Genomic DNA, 16,134 nt, shown 5'->3' with positions numbered 1-16,134 from the left:
ATGCCCTGCAGGAGAAGGCTAATCCCAGGGTAGTTGATCAGTGATATGTTGGGTTGGTCCTGGGAAGAGGCTTTGTTCACACTAACATTTTTTCCTTATTGTGGCCTCTGGTTTTTTATTTCTTCTTCAACAGAATATGGTGCACCTGAAGATGAAGAGCTCAAAATTCAGCAGCCATTCATGCTCAAAAATCAGCTACTAAGTAAGAATCCTTTCAGATTTGCACTGAGGTCTTGGGTAGAAAGCAAATGGTGATGGGCTTGAGAGGGATAAAGTGTGCTTCTCTTAGGGCAGTGGTTCTCACCCTTCCTAATGCTACAACCCTTCAATACAACCATAATATTATTTTCATTGCTACCTCATAACTGTAATTTTGCTACTGTTATGAATTGTAATGTTAAATATCTTTTTTTCCCAAATGGTCTTAGGCGACTCATGTGAAAGGGTCATTCGACCCCCAAGAGATTCCAACCCAAAGGTTGAGAACCACTGTCAACTCCAACTCACCCAGCGTGTATTGAACATTTTGGCAGCTTCCACATTGCAGACTCACTGGATAGCCTTCTAGGTATAAGAGGGAGCAGAATAGTAAACCACACTGTAATGTGGAATCCTGTGCTGTGTGCTATATGTAGAACCCTAGCTAACCATCAGGAAGGAGTATGAAGGGAAAGCAGCAGTGACTGAATACTGGGTCAGCTGTCTGAGACAAGATCTTGTTATTTACCACCAGGCTGCTGTGCACTTAATTTCCTTCTCCTCTAGCCTCCCCAGTTCTGGGACATGAAAGTATTTCTGTGTTTTGAGACAAGGTCCCATAGATGGCATATGGGATTACAGCCTGGAATTACAGGTGTGTACCGCCACACCCAGCTCTATGGTAATATTAATAGAAAAAATTAATATCATTAAGACCTACGTATGAGGATTGAGTCAAGTTCTATCAAACTGCTGCACCACCTGGCAATCTCTTGGCCTACACATTTTTATTTACTGGCACTATTAATCAGACTGAGGCCTTATGTATACAAAGTGTGTGCTCTACTCAGAGGCACATGAATGTGTGTAAATCCCTGCTATGGTGATTATCAACCTTTTTTCTTTTTCCTTAAAGCACTGAAGATAAAATGCTCAAATCAACCTGAACAACAAATATTAGAAAAGCAGTTGCCAGGTAAGAGTTGTCTCAGCTGTCCATGTGCCTGCGAAGCACTGGGGGGCATTGGGGGACACTGGTAGAGCTGGAATGGGGATTTACGGGATTTTCATTAGAGCCCAGTCTAAAGCATAACCCAGTTTCTAGCCATCAGCATGTCTGGAAAACAGTTTTATTAAAATTGAGAACTCCCTGTCTGTCATGGTGGTGGGTCTCCCAAGTGCTGTGATCATGTATTCAGCCATGGGAATGAGGACTTGAATGTTTAGACCCTTAGAGGAGTCACTCCTCAGATTGATGCTCTGAGACTTTTGTACTCTAGAGATGATTCCCTCATCAGGAGAGAAATTGGTGCTTTTAAACAATTTGTGGAGAAAGGCTTTTTTTTTTTTTTTCTAGAATCCTTAAAAAAAATTTGTGCTGCTGAAACTGAATTAATATTAGGAAAATAAATGCTTTTGATTAATGTGATTCATAGCTAAAGACTAGTGGGTTAGATTTAAAGTCAGAAGAAATGTTAACATGAGAATCTGAATGACTCCAGTAAATACATTTCCCTATTTGGCTTATTGATTTTAAGTCTGTGTCCATCAGACAAAACAAGTTTGTACATGGAAAGCTAGCTGCATTTAGAAGAGAACTTTTCTGAGTAACCGTATATAATGACAAATTAACAGTGTATGTATTAACTTTTTTCTTGTTGCTCTGAAAAATTCTCAAGTAATATAAGGAAGGTTTATGCTGTTCTTGGCTTGAAGAGGTGAAGTCTACCATGGCAGGAAACAGTAGTCATAATATGTCCATATTGCTCAACCTGCGTCCTCCCCTCCCCTCCCCTCCTTGTTCACATGGGATCCAGTCCACTCTCTAGACACAATAAATTTGGTCAGGCACAATCAGGGTTCTGCAGCTGTTGAAGTGAGTCAAAACAGGAAAAGGCTAGTTTATTCTAAAATAGAGAAGATTTATTATCACAAGTTGCATGAAAACAAAGCATTTATAAAAATTTTATAGAAAAATAACTGACTACATTGTAGTATTTGTGGACACCACACTATTGCTGTATACTCTTCACCAAAATACCCACTATATACCACAACCTGTCTTTGGAAAGAAGTTCCTAGTATGTTAACCAACCAGTTCTGCAGTTACTTTCCCACACTTAGTGGTCACGTGTGTGCACACCCTGATGGTGACTGGAATCTCATGCTGGGAGGGACCTCATCAACCACTTAAGTCTTCTAGAGGGGAAATAAGGCTGAGAGGCGCCCCTCAAGGCCCCCACTCCAGGGATCTTCAGCAACCCCTTAGGAAGTTATTACAAAGGCCTACCTTTTGTCCTCTTCAGTGGGATAATTATTTCTGGTTATTTGGATTGAGGAATAAATGCTACTAAAATGGTATGACACCTCACTGCCAAGACCACTTGTGTCAAGCATTGGCTCCATTTCCCACTTTATTAAAAGAATGACTCAGTGGCTGCCTCGCCTGAGCTGTTTAGACATGTAGTCATCATTTAAGTTTCTTTTCTTTGATAGACTCCATGACAGTTCAAAAGGTAAAGGGACTGCTCTCACGTCTCCTCAAAGTTCCCGTGTCGGAACTTCTGTTGTCCTATGAAAGTTCCAAGGTAAGTTGCTAAGCTTAGTTCTCCACAGAACTGTGAGCCGTACACAGTAGGCTCTAGATGGAGGCAGCCTTTGACTTCACAAACTCTCCTGCCATTGGAGGGTGGCGTGGCTGCACGCACCATCAGATTTGTCTTCTCTAATTTTAGATGCCGGGCAGAGAAATTGAACTAGAAAATGACCTGCAGCCATTGCAGTTTTACTCTGTGGAGAACGGAGACTGCCTACTAGTGCGATGGTAGTCCAACTTTAACGACCGGGACGTGTGCACCTTTGCCCTCACAAATGGTGTTGCGTTGGGAAAAGACCGTTTGGTTGTATATTCATAGAAGAATAAAGGCTTTCATTACTATTGATTTTTCTGCCCTTTGTTTTCACAGCATTCACTATGTGAAGATGTCAATATGAAGTATAAACAGTATAAATCTGAATAGAATTAACATCTGCTGTGAGCTACTTAACTTTTAAACAGTTTACTACAGTGATTTGGTTGGTCATTCTGAAAAATGTCCTTTAAGCTGAGGAAACACATCTCCAAACCTGCAACACACTTTCCTACGTTATGCTGTCTTCCTATTCAGGCTTAGGTAAACATCAGGCAGGGCAGACTGCCTTCCCTACACTTCCCTGTGACGCTGAACCCTGAGGTGTTTACTTTTACTCATACTCACAAAGTTTAGTGGGAGTAAATGTCTCAGTACTAAGTTGAGACATTCAGGATTTACATTAAACAGTAAAAGAAAACATGATATGTATGTAAATAAACATTTTTAAAGTAAGATACCAAACTTCGGTTTTCAACATTTCCTTTTCAAGGCCAGGCTGTCTGTATCAGAGATCCACAAACTGGTATTTCTAGCAACCCAGACTTTGGTATATATGGCCCCTGTGCCACACAGCATCTTTGTAGTTTCCTTCTGGCCTAATTAAGTTATGCAGATATTTTGTAATCCTGCTTCAGATTTAATCCTGCTTGAGATTCAAATGGATTTATATTCTGAATTTGGCCATTTAACCAAAAATGAGTCACTAATTAGTCTAAGTGATCAGAACTTAGCAACATTTTTATAAAATAATTTGGTATAAATAATCTTTCATTTATAAATAAAAACTTATGTTACATTTATCAGTTGACTCATTAAGATCTGTGCAAACACTAGTGACACCCTGCTGCTTACAGCTCAATACCAGCCACGGCTCTGCTCAGCCCTTGGTCTTTGGGAATCATCGTACTTTTGCTTCACACTGACAAGGATCCCCACACAGTTCCTTCAGTTCCCACAGTTTGCTCAGCTCTTCTGGTGAGTACTGAGGAGAAGACAGCATTCCTGTCTCACAGGTTTTCTCACACAGCCACAGGCTGTCCTGTTGAGAAACAAATGTAAAGTAAGAGACAGAATCAGAAAGGAAAAAACAATATGACACCTAACTGTACTCTACCAAATCTGAACAGCTCATGAGATGGCTCCTGAGTTTGGGAAAGCACCACGCCATATAGTCCCAGGGCTGTGAACACAGAAACTGCTATATGAGGATTAAGAGTCACCAGTGCCACCCCACCCCATAAATATGCAGTCACTGTATTATCAGTTAAATATATTAAGATTCTCAGAGGACACAGGACATGCAATTCTATGAAAACAAGTACAGGGAGTATTGGTCATAAAGCAGTGGCAGCAGGGATCTTAGGCTGCACCATGTCTTTTTAAATCACCTCATTTAAGTATCAAATGCTGTGAGAGTGAAGCTGAGTTCCTCCTGTCACTATGCTATAAGAAGAGCAGGCATGTCCAAGATGCCTGGCCCAAGTCCCAAGTACTATACTGCTCAACAGGATAACAGAGCATGTATTGAATCTAAGAACACAACTCCTGGATAAGATCTAAGGATCTTTTAAAACCATGCTGTCTCTGATGGACATGGACTGCTGAAACTAGCCTGTGCCTTGAGGGTACTTGGTGATCCCCGCCTCTCAAAAGCACACCTAGAATGAGGTGTGCAGCAAGTGGGGACTATGCCTTGGGTACATGGAAGAGAACAAAGCCTTCTGCCCAAGAGGCTCTTTGGCTCCAGAGCAGTGTGAATTACTTAGAAATGACAGTGCCTCATAGGGCAGAACAAAATAAATATCCTGTGTATGACTATTCAAGAGAGTAGGGTCACAATAAAGGATCTCCACACATCAACCAGCTCCACATACAGCCTATGGAAACTGCAAGTCACAATGCTCTGATTTGCTGAGGCTTGAGAGTATGATGTGGCAGCAGGACTCAAGCTTTTTTTTCCCTGTCCTCACTGAGTAAGTGTGGACGTGTGGCTCTGAATGGCAGGCACTGCATGTCCTTTTTTCTGTACCTTCTACAGTCAAGAGTAGAAGGTACAAGAATCCAGAAATCAATATGAAAATTGAGGCAAAAAGCTCGTTCCTCCCAGGCCCAGGACTGCTACCTTCCATTTTGGTCTTTGCACACACATTCTGCCTCCACTCCCACCACCACACCACTGGGTTCTTCTAAATAAAATTCTAGGTGAAGTCGCTGTCAGAGAGTTGAGAGGTCTTCTCACTATCATCTGCCAGAAACTCAAGTCAACAGATTCTAAAGTGTAAAACTATAAGGAACTTTTGATCAAATATGAAGACCTAATTATTCTTTGAGGGTAAGGATCTTTAATTCACAGCATTTCTTTTTGGTTTTGAACAGATAAATATTATGAGGAATAATGAGGTAGAGTGTTGTGACTTAAAGTCACAGCTGGGATGCCAGAAGCCTTTTATTTCCTGTGACAAGGGTTGGATGTTCACCTGAACACCTCCGAGAGGCTCTGCGGCCAGCATACTCATACGTGCTTACCTGGTGTCTTTTAGGTCCTATGGCTGCCATCCAAATGCCCATGCTGACATCTTCACCCTACTCATGGTCAAATGCAAACTTCTTAATGTTTTTGTAAAAGGTTACCCAGATGTGTGAGCATGAGCTAGAGATGGGAGACTAGAAGCACACAGCAAACAAGCCCTTTCCTCATATTCCTTACACCAACACATTGGGCCTACACGGTCCCTGACTCTATAACCAAGCCAGGAGAAAGAAAAGCACTTCTTGAGCTTCTTTTTTATCAACAGAAGTGTAATTCCTCCACAGAATACATTTCCAAACAAAGACTAAAAACAGTGAAAGCAGGCTCAAATAAAATATTGGAATAGTCATTATGGCTAGAGTCTGAGAAGTGTCAGGTAAATGTCCCTGATCTTTAGGGAGTGACTGCTACAGAGAAAGGATGACCATGGTAAGTTAGCTCTGCTTCAGGGACATCTCAGGACACTGGGACTGCATGAGTGATCTTACCTGATATGTCTTTAACCTGCCGGAGTTGCCTGCCAGCCAGTCAACGATATCCTTGGAGATCACATACCCTGACCCACATGCAAAGGCAGGGTAAGCTGGGCTGGAGTATTCCAGCTCTTGCCATTTTCCAGTTCTGTCCACTGCCCAATTCAACCTGAAACTGAGATATTACAAAGGTGGCTTCTTTGTAATGGCTGGCCACATCCTTCTACTAGACTACTTTGATCACTACCAAAGGGATGACCAAGGGAAAAATTCTTACAGCCTAAGAAAAGGAATTATTTACCCAGTGGTATTTATAAAGATTAGGTATACTCTCAGTTTCTGAATGGAAGCTAAGAAAAGCCCACCCTGTGTTTCAGGACATTCTCAAATGAAACCAAACACACCAAGTCACCAGTCGTGCAGTTCTTAAGTAGCAAATACAACAGCTGAGGAAATGTGTTGTACGTGGTTCTAACCAAAAACAAAAAGAATACAACAGTTTCAGAAGACCACGTGCTTCTAAAACAAAAACCACATCTTTGACTCTTGGTTAATAAACCTGAGATTTTCCAATATAATAAAAAAAGTCCCTCAGATATTAGGAACAGTATATTAATCCAGAGAATATAATCAACAAATTTCATACTTTTTTTTGTGAAAAAGTAACTTGCATATTTCATTCTAAATTAATCATACTTAGTCAGGTATTGGCGATCCATATTTCACTTACTTTCCCCACCAAAAGTTAGGCCCATCTAGATTCTTCTGAGCAATTCTATTAAATACAGCCTCTAAGTCTATGTAACAGTCGTCATCTGTCTTGAGCAGCAAACCGAAGCTGGTGGATTCCACAGTCCTGTTGACAGAAAAAGAAATATGCAAGTCACTGGAAGGGAGCACTACACCAGGCAGATGTGCACCTCCAGGGTCTTAGCCTACACACAGAATACCATCACCGCGGCCATCGATGGCACTTGGTCCTCACTTGATCAGCTGGGACAACAGAAGAATGAGAACAAAGTCCGACTGAAGTAGACTATCCATTCTAACAAGGGCTTTCCAGTCATTCTCCACATCAGCTGCCAGACCTGCCTGTCACCTGCACCTTGCCCCACATGCACCTAGTTACTACATACTGAGTGAGATGGTCTCAAAAAATACATTATGGGTTAAAAGATGACTTATACGGTGCAAACATACTTGTATTTGGAACCAATTTCCTGCATTTAGACTATTATAAACCACCAATCCTCTGTAAGAACTTCCTTCATTTCTCTAGACACCAAAATTTCATGGCATCAGACAAGGCAAAACCAGGTTCCCTACCTGACTGTCGGTCCCTGCACGTTTGTACGTACAGACTTTTAGGGGAACCAGCCAGAATTTACTACACAGACCAAGCTGGCCTCAAACTTATAAAATCCTCCTGCCTCTGCAGTGATGGGACTAAAGGTGTGTGCCACAAAACGTAGCCTTTTAAGTTATTTGTAACAGTATAACAGACACATAGTATGTGCCAGTCAGAAGCTTTTGTTATAAAAGATGTTTAGCTCACTGGTGACTGTGGGAGTAAGGTCATGTAAACACTGATTTAAAATGCAGATGGTGCTGCTAGTACCTCCTACTAGTAGAACACTAGTCCTCTTTTCTGTCCCCAGGGTTTCCTGCATAAAGCATGCTGAAAAACAGATGGTGGGTGGTAATGTGGGCTACAAGGAGGCAGATCTAAAAACAGCTCTGCTGAGGTTTGACAACACTAAAGAATGTAGGCAGAAAACAACAGGAGAGGTGTGTTAGGAGCAGGAGGGGGAAAGGCAGTGCCTTCAAGAATCTGTTAGAAATTCTAGTGCTCCCTCCCCACCCCAATCCAAGTCCTGACTTCCCATTCCTGAAACTCCTCATAGAGTTCCTACACGAGAATTCTGAGGCTCCTTATCTACTGCTGTCCAGATACCTAGTATTCCAGACTCATCTGCTTTCTACCAAAATAATAATTAGTCCAGGTTAGATAATGTTACCTTCAAGAAACTAACTGGACCATGTACAGATTATGACTCCAAGAAGACATACCCAGAATGCCCCTGTGAACTTCTCACCTGAGAAGGGAAGAAATCTGACGAGCCTTCCAAATAAATAAGTCCTTGCTTGATAAGGTTTCAAAAGATAAGGAAAAATTGTGAAATCCCAGCCACGAACAGGCCAGCAGTTAAGTCACTCCAGGGAGTCAGTACCTCAGCCTTGTGAGAGAGCACTGTTCCTCAGAAACAGCACAGACACAAGCTAACTATGGTTAGAATTCTAACACTGTTGTCACAGACAGAACACAGCCAAGATTTGAGAACCACTGGAGGCTCCAGGAAGTTGGGAGAGCCTTGCTGTGTGCAAACTGGCTCCGTGCTCTAGGAGCCTCTGTCTCAGCCTCTGCAGCCGCACAACATGCATGGACCACTCACTCACTGCATCTACCCAAATGCCGAGTCTGGAAGCTGACTGGATAGAGACTGGAAATAGAAGGTAGATATTTAGTTGAGAAGAATTCAGGTGAATAACTTACTTGATCATAATTAGGGAATTGGGGCAGATAGAATAAAGCTAAAAGGGGACTGTTTACAGACTCAATGAGTTCATCCAAGGCTAGGCTGAGACACCTAATGCATGTAGGAATGAATCCAAGGGAATTAATTTGTTTTGTTGATGTTGACCCTTTAATGCCATGCACACTGTGGATACGTTTATTTAAATAAAGTGACAGCATGTTCAAAGATGTCTTCAGAAAGAGGCAGGTGCTGGAGAGCTGGCTCAGCACTTAACTATCCTGGTACTCAAGTAGAGCAGCTTACAACTGTATGTAACCCTAGTTCCAGAGGATCTAGGAACTTACATAGCAAAGAGACAAATACACACAAATAATTAAAACATATATAAATAAACATAAAAATACATTTTATTATATAAAATAGAATATACAATATCTTATATTTTTTTAAATCCTTAAAATTAAAAAAAAATTTTTTTTTCCAAGATCCAGGATATAACAGGTTGAATCCCAGGTGATGAGTCTTTTAAAGTTTGAAATCTCAGTGGCTTGATGATGTTTTGTACAACCTACCATCTATAGAAGTTCAGTAATTTTGCAGGAACATTGCGGTAAGTATCCACAACATCCACAAAGACAATGTCGTCATAGGCACTGCTTTCCTCCTGCAGTAAGGCATCCTCCATTTGCAGGTCCTGTATATGATCTGCAAGTCTCTGGGGCCGAGAGTAAAGGCTTCGTAATAGTGCATCACCATCTGAAAAGGAAAAGCTGACTAATGAAGAAAAACACAACTGCACACTCAGTACCCAGAATTCCTTCCCCAAGAAACCAATGGAGCACACATTCCTTAGGATCTACAGGTGGGGTGGAGTTACAGCTCAGTGAAACGTACTTGTGATGGGACATTAGACATCCTATCTTACATGGGGACTTCTCTGCAGCAGTTTCTTATGTTGGTAAACAACAAAACTGGAACCAACAGAAAGAGTTCAGCTATGCTTTACTAGCATAACAGAATGCATTAGTTTAAAAGGGAGCTTTTCTGGCTTTGTTTTGGAGGCAGGATGTTACCACACATAGCTCAGGATGGTTTTGAAGTCATAATCTTCCTACAGTCTGTAAAGTACCAGCATTTCAGGCATATGCTATTGTACCTAGCACAATTAGGAACTTTTAACATGGCAAGATGACCTTTCACAGTTCAATTATAAACCAAGTTTAACAACACCTAGTTTGCTTTTGCGCTAGCCGACTTACCCTGAACAGTGTAGATGAAGCCACCTGCAATTCCCTCCACACCTTCCATGAAGTCACGAGGCAGTGCCCCTTCCCCCGCCTGAAAGGAATGAAAACAGAAGTGTTCCGGCATTTCCTGACTGACAATGTGCTACGAGTGCACAGCTGAGCCAGCAGATGCCCCAAAGTGCCAGCCCTACAGCAGAGACTGATGCCGTGATTGGTTTTCTTTTTACTTTATATCTTTATTTTTACTTTATGTACATAGATATTTCATATGCATGTATGTTCACAGCACCAAGCTTGCCTTTTATATGCCAGGCTCCATACCATGGTGGTTCTGAACTCTGAGTAGTGAAGATAAGCAGCGCTCTGCACCACTGAGCCTCCTGCCTGACCTTCTGCCCAGTGCTCAGAATTCCAACTTAAATAATGTGCTCATTCACAAAAACAATAGGACAAAACCACTTAATTTATATCTAACCCTATCACTTTAAAAACACAAACATTTGGTAAGATCTTAGGGCACTTGAGAATGAAGGGACCATGTAGAGAAAAGCTTCCTTAGGTCATCCTCTGCCCCCAACATGTCAGAAGGCGACTAATTTCCTACTGCTGCCAGCGGTCCTGCCTCTCAGAGGCACTTTGATCAGTCACCTCCCCATGATTCCCCCACCCATTGACTGCTGCCTTCTCTGTGCTGTGCTTCAATATGGCTGCCTTCCAGAGCTCTCCTCCAGCCACTGGGGCTGAGGCTAACTGTCAAATGCAGTCATCAGCATTTTCATATATTTCCTATACAAACAAACTCCTTTTGTCAGAAGGGACACACCATTTTAAGGCCACCAGAAAGTATTCTGAGGACACTGGAAAACACATATTCAATTTTAAGTACAGTTTGTAGAATGTTGTGGATTTCAACTCTAGCTCCATAACTGTGGTATGCTTTCTTTTTAGAACTGTTTATATGTTCTATTTGGTTTTGGCTTGTTTAGAACTTACCAATGTTCTAGTTCTCATTCTGTTCTGGTTTGCTTTCTGTTGTTGTGATAAGCACTCTAACTAAAAGCAAGTGTGTGAGAAGACTGTTTACACTTCCAGGTTTCATCCACCACTGAAGGAAGTTATGGAAGGAAGTTAACGCATGTACTTAGAGGCGGGCCTTGCTAACTACTTGATGCAGCATATCTCTAACCTGGAAACTCAGTCACAGCTCACAGGATACATCAGACATCAGGGAGGAGTGCTGCTGGACAGCTCACTCACAAAACACACTTGGCTGGCTTCTTTATATAGCCCAGGACACTTGTCCACACAACAGAGCCACCACAATGTAATGGGCCCACTTTATCAATTAACAATCAAGACAGTCCTTACAGACATGGCCACAGACTTTCTCTGATGACTCTAGGCTGTATCAATTGACAGTAAAAGCTAACTAGGACTAGTTTATTAACTTTTCCCTCAAGGTCACAGCCTAGCTTTAAATATTCCTGACATCGTCACTTACTGGCAAGGAGCAGACCTGGTGAAGTATCTCCTGCTCAGGGCCTTCTCCCCTTCCTTCTTCAGTTAGCTGAATGTTTAAGCTGTCTCTGATCCTCCACAACTATCTTTCCTCCAAAGCAGATCATTGGTCTTTATATTTGATCTTAGTCTTCGACTTAGAAGAAAACTTATTTCCTTAGTACAACAAACTCAAATATTATTGAATTTTAGTGCATCCTAAGTATTTTTAAAGTTTCACAAATAGAAGGTGGCATAACTAAAGACATCTGTCCTGAAAATAATAAAAGAAAAAAGTATGTCCATTCTATAAAATTCCTCTATCTTAAATAACGGGTAAAATACTGTTTATGATCTGCAAGACTAAGACTATAACTATGACTTTGTGGGTCCATTTGTTTAATAGTTTTTTTTGTTTTAAACATTTTAAAATGAAGTTAATTTATTTGTACAGATGTACATACCTGGGAGTTTTCACTGAATGTAGGTCATAGGCCTTCACCTTCTAAGGCCTCTGCCTTATAAGCCCTTGACTCACTTCCTCCTTGGACTATAGACCTTTGATGGGATAACTGTGCCTGCCTTTCAGTGGCTATGCAAGAAATGTTTTCTGAATAAATAATAAAAGACATGACACTCAAAATAGGAATGATTTCATGTTAGCGGGGCTAATATTCAAGAAATTATTGACCTACATTTAAATGCCAAGCGTCTTCCTGTTCATTATATTAACTACCAAGGGGGATGGCAAAGTTATCTGTGACACCACACAGGCCTCTCTCTTACTAAGTCTGTCTGTACCCTTACCATGCTACATTTGAGAAACTGACCTGAGGAAAATCTGGCTAAAGGAGAAATATGGTTCAGAAACTCCAGAGTTTCTTCAAAATGAAAAAAAAGCAAGCATTCTCTTTCGCTCTTTTTAAAGGCACCATGACAGCCCTAACTCTGGGCTAAAGCAATCTACTAGCTTTAGCTTGACAAGGAGCCAGAAACACAGGACACTGTGCTCGGCTTAATATTTTGGTGAATAACATTTTGCATTCAAGGTAAAATAGCCAACTATGGAGGAAATGTTTCTCCCATTCCTCCGCTGTGCCCAGCTGGTCTCAAAGCCAGGGCAATCCTGCTGCTTCAGTCTCCGTGGGTGTAAACTACGGTACTAAACCGTTAACACCGAGGAACAAAATACCATACTTTAAAATGTATCAGCTTTAAGGCAAAACTCCATTATTCATTAATGCGGGAGTTATAGGAACACAGCTTATGCCATGTACATTCACTACAAGGGCTCAGAAACACTTTCTAGTGTGTACACTTAAAACCCCTGCCCAAAACTGTCTGAGGTAAGAGTGAACTCTAAACGTATGCACACAGAACAGCTGATGCTTCTAAGCGGTGCACAGAAAGCACAGCTTACCGTGAGGACTCTGAGGACACCCCCTCCATCGTTCACTGTCACTCTGTGCAGGTTTCTGGACACGAGGCCATGGAGATCTTGGCTTTCCCACACGATTGTACCTTCAAATCTCTTTTGGAGGAAAATGATATTGAATCAATTTGTTTTTCCCTTTCATTTTGGTTTTAAGAAAGTATTTACATGAAACTTAAAAAAAAAAAAAGTCATCTCCCCTACCCCTACCCCTACCCCAAAACACATCAGTTAAAAATTTAAGCCACAACTTGAACACTGCATGTTGGCATGGTAGTGTATCTAAAACACAATCAAACAGGGCCATGGAGTTTACAGACACTGCCTGGCTGTTCTGCTGTGTCAATTTTCAAATACTGCTACAACTGTTAGAGCTGTTCTTCTAATGTGGGCGTAGCATGCCATTTAGCTGAGGTCTGATTTACAGCTGTTGTCTGCTGACAGACACGTGATAGAAATCAAATGGCTGGAAAGATCAGGAATTCAAGGCACATACTTAAACACAGTAAAAGCAATATTCAGCAAACAGTAGCCAACATCCAACTTAATGGTGAGAAACTTGAAGCAATCCCACTAAAATCAGGGACTAGACAAGGCTGCCCACTCTCTCCCTACCTATTCAGTATAGTACTTGAAGTACTAGATAGAGCAATCAAACAGCAAAAAGAGGTCAAAGGGATTCACATTGGAAAGGAAGAAGTCAAAATATCACTATTTGCAGATGACATGATAGTGTACTTAAGTGACCCCAAAGCTTCCACCAGAGAACTTTTATAGCTGATAAACAGCTTCAGCAAAGTGGCTGGGCATAAAATTAACTCAAACTAATCAGTAGCCTTTCTCTACTCAAAGGATAAACACACTGAGAAAGAAATTAGAGAATTGACACTCTTCACAAGAGTCACAATATAAAATACCCTGGGGAATACCAAGCAAGTGAAGGATATGTATGACAAGAACTTCAAGACTGTGAAGAAGGAAATTGAAGAAGACCGCAGAAGAAGGAAAGATCTTCCATGCTCATTGATTGGAAGGATCAACATAGTAAAAATGGCCTAAGGCAATCTACAGATTCAATGCAATTCCCATCAAAATTCCAACCAATTCTTCATAGAGTTAGAAAGAACAATTTGCAAATTCATTTGAAATGATTAAAAAAAAACCCAGGATAGCAAAAACTAATCTCAACAAAAAAAAAAAAAAAAAAAAAAAAACTTCGGTGGAATCACCATCCCTGACCTCAACCTGTATTACAGATCAATTGTGATAAAAACTGCATGGCATTGGTACGGAAACAAGCAGGTAGATCAATGGAATAGAATTGAAGACCCAGAAATGAACCCACACACCTATGGTCATTTGATCTTTGACAAAGGAGCTAAAAACATTCAATGGCAAAAGGACAGCCTCTTCAACAAATGGTGCTAGTTCAACTGGCAGTCAGCATGCAGAAGAATGCAAATTGATCCATTCTTATCTTCTTGTACAAAGCTCAAGTGCAAGTGGATCAAAGACCTCCACATCAAACCAGGTACACTGAAACTAATAGAAGAGAAAGTGGGGAAGAGCTTAGAACACATAGGCACAGGGGAAATTTTCCTGAACATAACACCAATGGCTTATGCTCTAAGATCAAGAATTGACAAATAGGACCTCATGAAATTGCAGTTTCTGTAAGGCAAAGGACACTGTCAAAAGGACAAAACGGCAACCAACAGATTGGGAAAAGATCATTACCAATCCTACATCTGATAGAGAACTCGTATCCAATATATACAAAGGACTCAAGAAGTTAGACTCTAGAGAATCAAATAATCCTATTAAAAAATGGGGAACAGAGCTAAACAAAGAATTCTCAACTGAGGAATATGGAATGGCTGAGAAGCACCTAAGGAAATGCTCCACATTCCTAGTCATCAGGGAAATGCAAATCAAAACAACCCTGAGATTCCACCTCACACCAGTCAGAAAGGCTAAGATCAAAAACAGCTGATGCTGGCGAGGATTTGGAGAAAGAGGAACACTCCTCCACTGTTGGTGGGATTGTAAACTGGTACAACCACTCTGAAAATCAGTCTGGCAGTTCCTCAGAAAACTGGACACAGTACTACCTGAGGACCCAGCTATACCACTCCTGGGCATATACCCAAAAGACGCTCCAACATCTAACAAGGAACACCATGTTCATAGCAGCCTTATTTATAAGAAGCTGGAAAGAACCCAGATGTCCTTCAACAGAGGAATGGATACAGAAATTGTGGTACATTTACACAATGGAATACTACTCAATTATTAAAAACAATGAGTTCATGAAATTCCTAGGCAAATGGATGGAACTTGAAGTGAGGTAACCCAGTCACAAAAGAACACTCATGGAATGTACTCATAATGATAAGTGGATACTAGCCCCAAAAGCTCAGAATACCCAAGAAATCATCCACAGAACTTATGAAGCTCAAAGAGAAGGAAGGCCAGAAGGTGGATGCCTCAGTCCTTCTTAGAAGGGAGAACAAAATGTTCATGGAAGGAAATAAAGGGGCAAATAGAGGAGCAGGGATTGCAGAAAAGAGCATCCAGAGACTGCCTCACCTGGGGAGCCACCCCACATGCATCCACTAAACCCAAGCACTATTGCTGATGCCAAGTTGTGCTTACTGGCAAGAACCTGATATGGATGCCTCTTCAGAGGCTCTGCCAGAGCTATACTGATACAGAGGAGGATGCTTGCAGCTAACTACCAGACTGAATACGAGGACCCCAATGAAGGAGCTAAAGAAAGGACTGAAGGAGCTGAAAGGGTCTGCAATCCCATGGGAAGAACAAAATTATCAACTAACCAACCCCCCCCCCCACAGATTCTAGGGAACAAAACACCAATGAATTGAGTTTGCATAGAGAGCCATGGCCCCAGATGCATTGTCTGACATCAATGGGCGGAGAGGCCTTTGGTCCAGAAAAGGCTCATTCTCCCAGTGTAGGGGAACACCAAGGTGCTGAGGTGGGAGAGGGTGGTTGGGAGAGGGAGCACCTTCATGGAAGCAAGGGGAGGGGAATGTGATTGGGGGAAAGGGATAACATCTGAAATATAAATGCAGAGAATATCCAATTAAAAAAAAAAAAGAAATCAGATGGCTACTGTAACATAGGAATGTTTTGGAAAATGTCTCTTTCCCCTAATACTTTATTTAAAATAAATTCCCAGAGGAGAAATTACTGGGGAAAAGTATGTTTATGTGTTTATTTTGGTACATACTGAAATTGCCTTTGAATAGTTACTTTTATTACTTTATAAGGTCATTAGCCAACTT

At 41.3% G+C, this 16,134-nt stretch overlaps 2 protein-coding genes across 6 annotated transcripts in view; one reads left to right on the top strand and one right to left on the bottom strand.

Annotated features, from left to right (window-relative positions):
• The window catches only part of TBCE (tubulin folding cofactor E), a 34,185-nt gene extending 31,119 nt beyond the window's left edge, over window positions 1-3,066 (top strand). For 3 of the 4 annotated variants that reach the window (XM_080918393.1, XM_080918394.1, XM_080918395.1), the window contains 4 exons: window positions 134-202; window positions 1,115-1,174; window positions 2,695-2,786; window positions 2,934-3,066. In XM_080918393.1, coding sequence (XP_080774519.1) covers window positions 134-202; window positions 1,115-1,174; window positions 2,695-2,786; window positions 2,934-3,026 — 314 coding nt within the window. In that variant the 3' untranslated portion in view covers window positions 3,027-3,066. Of the gene's footprint in view, window positions 1-133; window positions 203-1,114; window positions 1,175-2,694; window positions 2,787-2,933 lie in introns of those variants that run through there. The other variant, XR_013975063.1, reaches the window with a different exon arrangement.
• Window positions 2,076-16,134, bottom strand: part of B3GALNT2 (beta-1,3-N-acetylgalactosaminyltransferase 2) — a 39,497-nt gene continuing 25,438 nt past the window's right edge. Inside the window, exons 6-12 of one of the 2 annotated variants that reach the window (XM_080917947.1) lie at window positions 12,815-12,925; window positions 9,910-9,988; window positions 9,223-9,406; window positions 6,844-6,969; window positions 6,129-6,288; window positions 5,637-5,693; window positions 2,076-4,149 (exon numbers count right to left, since the gene is read on the bottom strand). In XM_080917947.1, coding sequence (XP_080774073.1) covers window positions 4,009-4,149; window positions 5,637-5,693; window positions 6,129-6,288; window positions 6,844-6,969; window positions 9,223-9,406; window positions 9,910-9,988; window positions 12,815-12,925 — 858 coding nt within the window. In that variant the 3' untranslated portion in view covers window positions 2,076-4,008. The remainder of the gene's footprint in view (window positions 4,150-5,636; window positions 5,694-6,128; window positions 6,289-6,843; window positions 6,970-9,222; window positions 9,407-9,909; window positions 9,989-12,814; window positions 12,926-16,134) is intronic. The other variant, XM_080917948.1, reaches the window with a different exon arrangement.

Source organism: Micromys minutus (assembly GCF_963924665.1).
Source record: "Micromys minutus genome assembly, chromosome: 6".
Taxonomy (NCBI): domain Eukaryota; kingdom Metazoa; phylum Chordata; class Mammalia; order Rodentia; family Muridae; genus Micromys; species Micromys minutus.
The sequence above is the reverse complement of the archived record's forward strand: the minus strand, read 5'-3'. Positions and strand labels throughout refer to the sequence as shown.